Below are 12,235 nucleotides of genomic sequence, written 5' to 3' on the forward strand. Positions count from 1 at the left end.
AGGTTAGATTTAATCTATTATTTTATTAAAAAAATCTTGTTTAATTCATAACTTCTTTGTTTTAGCTCCGATTTTTGTGATCTTCGTATCTATGTGTTCGTAGCGAGACAAAGATTCATTTTATAAGCTTTTCATCTTGATTTTATGTTGTTGGTGTACTATTCTAATCTATATCTTTTGTTTGCTATGCATGATTGCTTCTGGATGCTTGTATGTTGCTGTGGTTATCGAGTATAGATGGTGAGCAATTCGGGGGTGATCAAGAGTACTACTTTGATGAGCAGGATCAGCAGGAACACTTTGTTCAAGGCAAGTATAGCATGAGATTATCCTTATTTCCTATCAACTTTAATACATTTAATTCATATTGCATGTGTCACCTTGATAGAGATTCCCTAGAATTGAACTTATACCTTGCCTCCTATGGGATATGCATTGGGTAGCTTTGCTAGTGCTCAACTAAACCATGATCTTGTAACTTAACTAATGGTATATGCAATAAATATTAAAACATGACTTTTTAACAACTTGGAAACAGAGGGCTAGAGTGTTTAGCTACTTTCTAAATGCTTCAGATTCCTCTCCTTAAGGACTTATCTGTAAGTGATCATCCGGGACTTACAGTATAACTGTGAGGGCTACATGGCTCTGGCTTTAGCTCAGTATGAGGATATTTTCTAGCTTGTTAGTGGTTATCTTTATTGGCGTAAGAATGGCTTGACGAATCGAGTATAGGACAACCTCTAGTCTTATGTGTATAGCCGTGATAGAATTGTGTCATTCGACAGGGGGTTTCTATGTATGTTTGCCGAGTGAATCTAATGGCCCTAACTTGTTAGACGAACCTTTGAAAGGCTTCATAGTGACCCCTGTCTGCTCAACTTGAAAGTGTTTTGGGAGTAATTAACTCGGGCATATGGGTATCACGACTCACAATGAAAGTGTACAATCTCTGTAGAGTGTAAAACTGTTATATCAGTCGTGCTCACGGTCACGAGCGGCCTTGGACCCTTATAGAATCGATGTTCACTAAAAATTATCCGTTTGGCTATTCATTATTCTTGTTTATATTGATCATGTGTTTACTATGGGATTAAAACAACTTGTTGCTACTCTTATGCTAAAATTGTGACGATTAAAAGCTGAATACTGTTAAACCTTTGCCAAGCCTTTTGAGCCTTATGAACCCCATGTTACACTTGTTGAGTACGACATGTACTTACGCTTGTTTATTTTCATTATTTGGATAAAAATCCTGGATGGGTAACAGATGGCTATGGTAATGACGACTTTCCTGAGGATTACTAGACTTGTGGTCAACCAGTTGACGTCCCTGTGATATGGAGCTTTCACGAGAGATTTTTTTATACTTCCCTACATTTATGTGAAGACTCTGTCTTATTATTCGTGATGTAATAAACACTTGTGATGATACTATTTATAATTTGTCGGCTTATGTATGTGACTGATCTCTGGACGCACATAAGATTATACATTCCATTTTATCCTTAAAATCGGGTGTGACATCCTACACACCTACGGGCGTACCGTACTCAACAACGCACAAACTATGCCCTCTGTTCTACCCACTTCACAGAATAGATGGACTAGAGATGAACCAAGAGGATGATCCTCCACTTCGCAGAGGTTGCCTGGGGACGCCTCCCACTGCCGCTAAAACAAGGAATTCCAGCCACTAGTTCCCATCTTCGTGCATGCCCCACTATGAATGATCCAAACGTTGCCAAGTGAAAATATCTTTCTATACATGCATGCATTGCCGAGCATTTTATTTGCATATAGTATATAGTTCATCAAAGTGCCGTCCAATTCTCTGTGACAGCGACCGCCATCGACCAGTCTAAAAATGGATAGTTCTAGACCTGAATTCATTATTTGTTTGTCGAAAAATTGCCATTTCTTTCATGGCAAGCATCACAACTCTTCGTGGGCGAGTTAATTGCCTTGAAGAATTTTTGCCCCCAGACATTTTGTAAATAAGAAAAGAATTTGCACGTACATACCTGCTTTTGGTGCAGTGGTGGAGTCGTGCATGCAACATTCACCTATTATGCTTCAGATTCTGATGGATGTGTGTATGCGTGTCCCATGCTGGTAATCGCCTCCATTATCTAAAAGATATATAAATAAATAGTGTGCCTTTTCTTTTCCTGTATGGGCTCTTATGAGTTATAGTTCTTGTTTGGGTTTTGGACTAGTGATAGAGATAGACATCATCAGAAACAAATAAATCTACGTTTGAAAGTACATGAGGTGTTCATTTCTTTGCCATGCAACTTGGATTCTTTGTTTCCTCTACTTCCTTATTGCACTTTTTTTAAGATTCAAACTTCATATTTTTCAACCAACAATTACCTCACACTACGTAAATTTTGTTAGACAAAAAGTGATATTGATTGGAGTAATCTTTCGGTGGAGATGGATATCTCCATTGGTAGACAGAGAAGACATTCACAATCAGACTCTAACCATCCAAGGACGTTGTGCATTAGCGACCAACACACCAACTCCAATGGTAGATCGCTATCTTGTGGAACACGACCAACACCATGAGGGCACTCGTCCTACAAGCAATTGAGTAGCCAAGAATAACAAGTACAACAAGTATTGAATTGCTAGTTAAATATGAAGGTTCTAATCTGAAAACATAATATGATGGAGTTCCGAAAGACAAGTAGACTATGGGCTGTCTAATTGACACGCACGCTACAAGGCGAAGCAGCAATAGCCAAATCAAAATCAATAAAATCCCCAATCAACTTCATTAACCATCCGTGCTCCCCATATAGAATCAACCCCTCTCTTAATCCATGTAAGTACTTTTCTGAAACTGAAAATGTACACATTTATGGTGTAGAATCAATTCGTATCAAAGATAAACCTAATATAGAATGGTGGTACCTTTGATTTGGAAGCGGTTAATATGTTTATATCTGAGCTACGTCCTCACCAAAAATTATACTACACACTAATTCTAGCAATAAATCTTATTTGAAAGCATTATCTTGTTGTTATGATTTTGTTGCTAGAAACACTGTAGCATAACATAAATAAATTATAGATCGAAGTAGTCTGAAAACTATGCCAAGTCATACCTCTTTATATTTTGAAATGGATGGAGTACCGTCTTAATTAGTCTCACTAGGCTTCTTTTAATAGAAGAAGGGCACGGGCTCTCCTCACTCAACAAACCATCATGATAACTGCATGCCTAGAAAGATGAGATATGGACTAATTGGAGCACTTCAACGCCTACTAGTGGAAGGGGAGAAAGTCAGAAAAAAAAAGTTGGCCAGTGTCCAATTCCACTGAACATCGATTAGACTTTTTGTGAATTCCATTGCCTTTTTGACTTTGGTCCCTAAACGAATGATCTAGGTTGCATGACATGTGCCATATATAAAAAGGGGTCCAGGGCATTGCCATTTGCCAAGTAGAGTGCAAGGCACATGAGGGCAACCGAAGAAATTCCATTGAGAGCTTGAGAGACGAATGCTGCACTGTCGACTAGACCGGCCCGTGCAATGGAGAGGGCACCGGCTGTGTCTTCTGACCACCTTGTTGGCATTCCATTTCTTGGTTCCCTCCAGTGCTGTACCTCTCTCAAGTGAGTTCATATCTCTCAGTTTGCCTCTGCTTGATTTTTTTTTTCTTTTGTGTCTTAGCTTTCCTGTGACGGCATGTGATCATCAGTGATCTGACCATTTGTTGCTGTGGATTGTAGGAGTGCAAAGGATGACCATGCAAGAGGATGGTGGTCAGATACCATCGGTTGAAAGCATCACTCTAGAGCCAAAGGTACCACTACTTGCCTTTTCCAAGCAAATGCTACCATCTTGACCCATCTTCGCCGGCTACTGCATCTTTACGTTTTAGAAGAAATTAAAGCAGAAGTCTCGCGAATGGAAGATTTCGTAGAAGTTCATGTAAAATTCTTCTAGAGTTTATATAGGATTCCCACTGTGAAAATAAAGCCATACAAAATGTATCTGCTTTGTGGATCCAATTCTTTTAATTAGGATGTTTCAACTTTATTTTACTTTAAAGAACACGTACTTGAACAATTTTCATGCATCATCTCTTTCAGATGAAAATGGAGAAGTTTGTGCCAGAGAATGATGAATCCATGGTCACCGCGAGGATGGCCTTCGAGACACAGGACTACTCTCCCCCAGAGCCCAACAACCACCACAAGCCACCGGGCTGGAGATGAACGGGGATCACTTTGATGGATGTCGTGCTCTTGGCCGAAGGCATGATGCTCACGAATCTCGGAGAGCCAGCGTTGCAATGTTTCTTGTCCTAGCTATACTACAAAAAAAAAAGAATCTACCTATTCATCATGTCACGAAGAACAAACAAATTAAACGTGATATGTAAGTTTCTTTAAAAGTTTGAGCTTAAAAGGAATTATATCAGATTAATTTTTGTAAACAGGTACCCTCACATGGACATTTGTATTTTTGAGAAATAGCTGTACTTTTTGGCAGAGCCCATCTCCAAAAGATCTACATATTTCTTGTTTACTAGGACCATGTCGTGTATTGCAACGGAAACAAAATAATGCCCGACTACCTTAGTACCACTTGCCGAACACCGACCAAAGTTGAGGTTTACTGACAACATGCAGGACAACATTCCGCCCACTACGGTGAACCAACGTGCATTCCGGCATCAAGATACGACGACAGCGGCCAAAGTCAAGGTCGACGGACACACGAGCCAACTCTCCTGTCACTGTGGCTGGCCCACGCGCATTGTAGCATTAGGATTCGACGACAACGAAGGCAAGGATGTGCAATATAGGCCTCTATGTTGGCCCGGAGGCTCATACCCGAAGGCTTGAACCTTAGGGGCAACAGACACGATTACCTATGCGTCGAGGAAATTAGTGTTTCACCAATGAAATCTTTTTTCGGGATCCGAGCTCCCCTTTTTATAGGGTATGATTACACATATTTTCTAGTAAAAACGCTCTTTACCTACTATAGAATATTCCTAGGGTTTTTATAGTTGCAGCCACAATGGCATAAGGGGGCATTCCCCCTTCAAACCACCATGTCTAATGGGCTCCCCGGTAGCCCAAGTTGGGCCGTTGAGCTTCTTGGGTCATCTTCTTTTAGCTGGGGACGTGGGGGCTCTCCTAGAATCATCTTCCTGAAGGCTTCCTGAAACCTTTACGACAGTAGCCTAAAGGTTCTCAACATAGCCTTGGTGGATGATCCCTCGAAGGCTCCTCCCAAGGCTTCACAACGCTCCTCGAGACATTGGTCTTCGAGACCTTCGCGGGTGCTTCCAAGAGCCTTCCACAGTCTTGCTTGTTGGAAATTAGCCCTCACGGCGACTAGCTTACTACTAATCTTCATGCGTGAAAGTGTCAATTGAATCTACCGAAACGAATATACAAGATCATAGACGACACCAGAGACATGTTATTTGTTAACGAGGTTCAGACAAAGCCTACATCTTTACGGATGACTACGGACGCTCCTCCCAATACCAGTAACAATGGCCGCTCTAGGTGTCGATGCGGGACCCACAGGATACCCCGCAGGGTAAAAAAAAGATCTAGTCCAACTAGGATTCTTCCCATATAATCATAGTAGTAGAACTATTAGGTAATCCTACTAGGAAATCTCATTATAAACCGACTAGGACTCTGGCCTCCTGACTATATAAAGGAGGGCAGGGCTCCTGAGAGAAAAAACAATGGTACAACACAACACATTACAATCAATCCAACGCAAAGGCTAACGCCGACTGGACGTAAGGTTATTACTCGATCTACGATTGAGGGCCTGAACCAGTATAAATCGACTGTCTCTTGCGTTAACCATCGAGTTCAGCATATGCCGAAGCCCGAACGTACTGCCCCGGGTACCCCCGTGGCAGGCTATCGGTGGTGAAACATCGACAGCTGGCGCGCCAGGTAGGGGTTTTCGGCGACTTTGCTTCCGAGAGCTCAATGGACCTCGACAACATGATTTTCCCGACGGGATCAACTTTCATCTTCGGCTCATGGATCTGCGAGGCAGACAACAACGACAAGCTTCAAAGCCATCTCCTCGAAGATTTAGATCATCTAAAAGAAGTTCCTATTCCAACGACTACAACGGATCAGCTCACCAGAAGATTCGCGCAGCTCATAGTATCCAAATCAAATCGGATTTCACGACCACTCGTATCCGATTTGAATTCAAGCTCCAAAGCGAAGTTTTATCAGAGTGTTTCCCAGAAACCGAGTTCTTTTTTGGCAAGATTCCGGAACACAACCCAAAACAACTCGGATTACCCCCAGAATTCTCTCAAGAAGCCGAGTTCTTCTCCATTTGGGCTCGACAACATGGCAAGACCCCATCAAGGACAGGTCGAAAGATTTTTCAATCCAAGATTCGGGATACCACTGATAGGAGCTCAGGAAGGCCTCGTGCTAACGATAACATCACGGGACTGTATCATCCACTGGCCGGATTCCGTTCCTGAAGGTAGCGGAACCCAACTAGTCGGCACGACAACAACAGCTATTTTACCTTACCAAGAAGGAGACTCGATCTGCGACACCGAGGCATCCACTAAAGTTATCAGCGACTCCGACAGTATGAAAACTAACGCCAATAACAGAACGACTCATGCGCGAGAAGTGCTCATGGTCCGACGACCGCGGTCACCATTAAATCCCCCGGAAGCACCCGATGTTAGATCATCAGATGAATCAGAATCCAACATATCACCCTTTGCCCAGGGCTACGACGGAGAAACAGATAGTCAGAAACAAGCTAGAGAAAGAAAAAATAAGTTGAAGCAAGGACGCCAACACCGTGCTAGGCAGCGCAGGGAAGCTTGGACCAGATACGAGTCAGAATTGGATGAGTACAACAGAAGAAAATCACAACGAGAAGTCGAAGGGAGACGCACGGTGAATACGCCTTACGATAAGATTCGAGAAGCATTAGAAGAACTCGGAGCAACTTCGCATCCTGGCGAGAAGTATGAACAGCTCCAGGACTTGCTCCGATCGACAATCCCGAGAACACATGAAGAGAAAGCTCGATCAAGACTACCCGCCAGATCAACAACCCACCGGCAAGAAGATCAAAATCAAAGGAAATCCGCCTTCGAAAGACTTGGGCCGGGTGAAAGCCATGACGGAGGAAGTAGGAAGGAACATAATCAAGGTCACCGATTTGAACAACTAAGGAAGACTAGGAGCAGGGTTCCTACCTAGACAACCTCGCAAAATTGTTCCCATCAGAACGACAGTTGGCCAGAGGAAGGCGCCGAATCTGAATTCAAAGAAACCAAGGCTCACGACAGGTTCCCCTGTTTCACGAACAGGCTCGCATTGGTGCGATTACCTCACAAATTCAAACCATCTAATCACTCCAAGTATGATGGCAAGACCGAACCAAAACAATGGCTCAGAATATATTCACAATCGATTGAACTAGCCGGAGGAGACGACGATATCAAAGCCCTCTTCTTCCCCATGGCACTAGAGGCCATGCCCCTCCAATGGTTCGATAAACTAAATCCAGGATCTATCAGAAATTGGGAGGATTTGCAGAGAGCTTTTTGTGAGAATTTCGTAGGAATCATTACACACCCAATCACTCATGCAGAACTAAAAGGACTCAAGCAAAAGGGAGGTGAAAGTCTCAGAAACTATTATCGGCGATTCGGCGAACTACGAGCCCAAGTGCATGACATAACCGAACGAGAAGTAATTGAAGCTTTTTCTCACGGAATCATGGCCAGATGGCAATTTCAAGACTTCTGCAAAGAAAATCCGAGAAACAATGAAGAATTCAGACATACAGTAGAAAAGATGATTACTGCAGAAGAAAAAACATGAGAGAGGTTCCCGGACAGAAACAACCAAGACAACCCGGACAGGCAAAATCAACGAAATAGCAGACATCAAGAAAGAAAACGTAGACCAGACAATACTGTGGCAATGGCCGACAAATCAAAGAAATTTCCCAAACCAAGAAGATATGATGACATTGAAAACATACGTTGCCCATTGCACCCTGGTGGGAGGCACACTATCGGAAATTGCTACACTTTCAATGATCGATACACAAGAAAAGATAGTAAGGAAAACACTAAAGAGGACAATCAGAAGAGAGAAGAAGACAACCACGAGGACAAAGGATTCCAAAAACCTAGGGGAACGGTAGCAGTGATTTTCTCAGGGGCTCCGGATTGCAGAAGCAAACATCAAGAAAAACTAGCACTACGGACCATTATGACAGCAGAACCGGCTACACCAAGATACCTCAATTGGTCACAGTATCCTATCCAATTTACCAGAGAAGACCAATGGACTAGCGTGGGAAACGCAGGCCATTATCCATTGGTTCTGGATCCGACTATTGCTGGTATGATCGTCACCAAAGTACTAATCGATGGAGGAGCTGGGCTTAACATTATCTTTTCAGAAACTCTAAGGAAAATGGGGCTACAACTCGCCTGGATGATTACGCCAACAAGCACACCTTTTTACGGAATAGTACCCGGCAAAGCAGCCATGCCACTCGGACAAATTACTTTACCTGTTACCTTTGGAACTCCTTCAAACTACCGAACAGAATTTATCAAATTTGAAGTCGCCGATTTTGATTCATCATATCATGCAATCCTCGGACGTCCAGCACTAGCCAAATTCATGGCAATACCACATTATCCGTACTTACTACTTAAGATGCCAGGACCCAACGGTATCCTTTCCCTTCGAAGCAATTTAAAGCGCGCTTTTGACTGCGATGTTCAGGCGATCCAGATCGCAGCTAAAGCGCAAGCCGACAATGGAAGAAAAGAAATAGCCGCAATCGCTGCAGAAACAAGCCAAGAAGAATTAGAAATACCAGCTAAAAAGCCCAGCATCATCGCACCGCCAAAAGAAGCCGACGTCAAGCAAATCGACTTAGGCACAGGCGATACCTCCAAGACAGCAACTATCAGTGCTCACCTCTCGGCAAAATAGGAACTCGCGCTCATCAACTTTCTTTGGGACAACAAAGATATCTTCGCTTGGAAGCCAGCCGACATGCCAGGAGTCCCAAGGGAGTTGGCTGAGCACAGAATCGATGTTAACAAAAGCTCCAAACCTGTAAAACAACGACTACGACGATTCTCACCCGACAAGAAGGCAGCAATTAAAAAGGAAATAACAAAACTAATGGCAGCTGGATTCATCAGGGAGATCCTACATCCAGATTGGCTAGCAAACCCGGTTCTTGTATAGAAGAAAAACACGGACGAGTGGCGTATGTGCGTCGATTACACAGATCTCAACAAACATTGCCCAAAAGATTCGTTCGGGCTACCACGCATTGACCAGATAGTTGACTCGATAGCAGGATCTGCGTTATTATCTTTTCTCGATTGCTATTCAGGATATCACCAGATTGCACTAAAAGAAGAAGACCAGAGCAAGACATCTTTCATCACCCCGTTTGGTGCCTACTGCTACAAGACCATGTCGTTTGGACTAAAGAACGCTGGTGCCACGTACCAAAGAGCTATCCAGACTTGCCTCAGGAATCAAATCGGTGAAAATGTGGAGGCATACGTGGACGATGTGGTGGTAAAAACAAAGAACCCAGACACTCTAATTGAAGATTTAAAGCAAACCTTCGAAAACTTGAAGAAATGGAGATGGAAATTGAACCCAAATAAATGTGTATTTGGAGTTCCCTCAGGACAACTACTCGGATTTTTGGTCAGTCAGCGCGGAATCGAAGCCAGCACCAAGCAAATTCGAGCTATAACAGAAATGGGCCCACCTAGAAGTGTCAAAGATGTTCAGAAACTAACAGGATGCATAGCGGCCCTCAACCGTTTCATATCAAGACTCGGCGAAAAAGGGTTACCCTTCTTTAAACTACTAAAGAAAACAGACAAGTTCAAATGGACAACGGAGGCCGACGAAGCTTTCAAAAAACTTAAAGAATACCTCACTTCATCACCTATCCTGACACCTCCGAAGAAAGATGAAGATATGATGCTATATATCGCGGCAACTCCTACCGTAATCAGCACAGCAATAGTCATAGAAAGAGAAGAACAAGGGCACGTGTATAAAGTGTAGCGTCCAGTATACTACATCAGCGAAGTACTGTCAGAATCCAAAACCTGGTACCCGCATGTACAAAAACTACTCTACGCCCTACTCATTACCTCACGGAAACTTCGCCACTATTTCGAAAGCCACAAGATTACCGTAGTGACAGATTTTCCACTCGGAGACATCCTACACGATAAAGACGCCACAGGGCGCATATCCAAATGGGCAGTTGAAATTGGAGCTCTTGACATCAATTTCACCCCACGGAAAGCAATCAAATCTCAAGCCCTCGCCGATTTCATGGCCGAATGGACAGAGATTCAACAGCCCTTATCAGATACAATCCTAGACCACTAGAAGATGTACTTTGACGGATCACTCAAACTAGGCGGAGCCGGTGCAGGCGTTCTCCTCATTTCTCCAGAAGGAAAACAACTCAAGTACGTCCTTCAGATATTATGGCAAGCTATAAATAATGAAGCAGAATATGAAGCCCTCATCCACGGGCTACGAGTCGTGATTACCCTCGAAATAAAAAGACTACTCGTATACGGCGATTCAGCAATGGTCATCAACCAAGTCAACAAAGATTAGGACTGCACCAAAGAAAACATGGGTGCTTATTGTGCTGAAATACGGAAACTTGAAAAACACTTCCAAGGATTAGAAATTTTACACGTCCTACGCGATTCCAACATTGCAGCAGATGTCCTTGCCAAGCTCGGATCAGACAGAGCAAAGGTTCCACCCGGCGTATTCATAGAAGAGCTATCAGTTCCCTCTATCAAACAACCCGGTGAAACAACACATGAAATTCAGGCTAAAAGCGTTCAGATCTTCATAATCAACACTTCATGGACCCAAGTTTTCATTGACTATATCAAAGAAAACAAATTACCAACAGATAAGGTACAATCCACCCAAGTTGCTCGCAGAAGCAAAAACTACGTTCTAGTAGGAAATAAACTTTACAGAAGAGCAGCATCATCAGGAGTACTCCTAAAATGTGTCTCATTTGAAGAAGGTAAAGAGATCCTAGATGAAATACACTCAGGTTGCTGTGGAAATCATGCCGCTTCAAGGACACTAGTTGGCAAAGCATTTCGCACTGGATTCTACTGGCCAACCGCTTTGAAAGACGCAGAAGAGCTTGTCAGAAAATGCAAAAGTTGCCAAATGTTTGCAAGACAAGCCCATGTACCAGCTCACAATCTTATCTGCATCCCACCCGCTTGGCCTTTTTCCTGCTGGGGGCTAGATCAAGTAGGACCCCTGAAAAAAGCAAAAGGCGGCTTCGAGTACATCTTCGTAGTGGTCGACAAGTTCACCAAGTGGATCGAATACAAACCACTAGCGAAATACAGCGCAACCAAAGCAGTCGAGTTCATCCAAGACATTACGCACCGCTTCGGCATGCCCAATCAATTCATCACAGATCTAGGCTCCCCCTTCATAGCTACAGAATTCAAGAGCTGGGCACAAGACTGTGGTTTCAGTATAGACTATGCGTCTGTTGCACATCTAGAGGCCAACAGACAAGTAGAAAGGGCTAACAGACTCATACTAGCTGGATTAAAGCCAAGATTATATGAAGAACTAGTGGACTATGGGTCCAAATGGATTGAAGAATTACCGAAAGTAGTATGAGGACTACGAACTCAAATAAGCAGAGCAACAGGCTACTCACCTTTCTTCCTAGTTTATGGGTCAGAGGCCGTACTACCTGCCAACTTGATTTGGACATCCTCAAAAATAGAGCAATATGATGAAGGAGAAGCGGAACACACAAGAAGATTAGAACTCGACAGCTCAAAAGAAATCAGAATAAACGCTACCCTCCAATCAGCCAGATACCTACAAGGTTTAAGACGGCATTACAACAAGAGCACCCAACCTCGATCACTATAAGTCGGAGACTTAGTACTAAGAAGGATACAAAAGACTGATAGACGACATAAGCTACTCAGTCCATGGGAAGGCCCGTTCATCGTCACAAAAGTCACCAGACCAGGCACATACAAGTTAATGACCGAAGATGGAAAAGAAGTCAGCAATACATGGCACATCAGCCAGCTAAGAAGATTCTACGCATAAAAACAACTCAAGAAGAAACAGATATGCAAGCCACAAGGGACCTACTTTCAC

General features: G+C 43.2%; 1 protein-coding gene across 1 annotated transcript; it reads left to right on the top strand.

Annotated features, from left to right (window-relative positions):
• The first annotated feature begins 3,463 nt into the window (after positions 1-3,463).
• LOC136546217 (uncharacterized) lies at positions 3,464-4,349 on the top strand. Its single transcript, XM_066538180.1, has 3 exons — positions 3,464-3,628; positions 3,746-3,819; positions 4,109-4,349. Exons 1-3 carry the CDS (start codon positions 3,514-3,516, stop codon positions 4,232-4,234), a joined length of 315 nt encoding a protein of 104 aa, XP_066394277.1. The 5' UTR covers positions 3,464-3,513; the 3' UTR covers positions 4,235-4,349.
• Positions 4,350-12,235: the final 7,886 nt, after the last annotated feature.

This window comes from Miscanthus floridulus, chromosome 3, assembly GCF_019320115.1.
Source record: "Miscanthus floridulus cultivar M001 chromosome 3, ASM1932011v1, whole genome shotgun sequence".
Classification (NCBI taxonomy): Eukaryota; Viridiplantae; Streptophyta; class Magnoliopsida; order Poales; family Poaceae; genus Miscanthus; species Miscanthus floridulus.

What these genes read in the sequence shown, in the direction of transcription:
- LOC136546217 (XM_066538180.1), top strand. Translation starts at nt 3,514, where the DNA reads ATGCTGCACTGTCGACTAGACCGGCCCGTGCAATGGAGAGGGCACCGG. An exon ending in CAGTGCTGTACCTCTCTCAA is followed by an intron (nt 3,629 to 3,745) that starts GTGAGTTCATAT and finishes TGTGGATTGTAG; the next exon opens with GAGTGCAAAGGATGACCATG. An exon ending in GCATCACTCTAGAGCCAAAG is followed by an intron (nt 3,820 to 4,108) that starts GTACCACTACTT and finishes CATCTCTTTCAG; the next exon opens with ATGAAAATGGAGAAGTTTGT.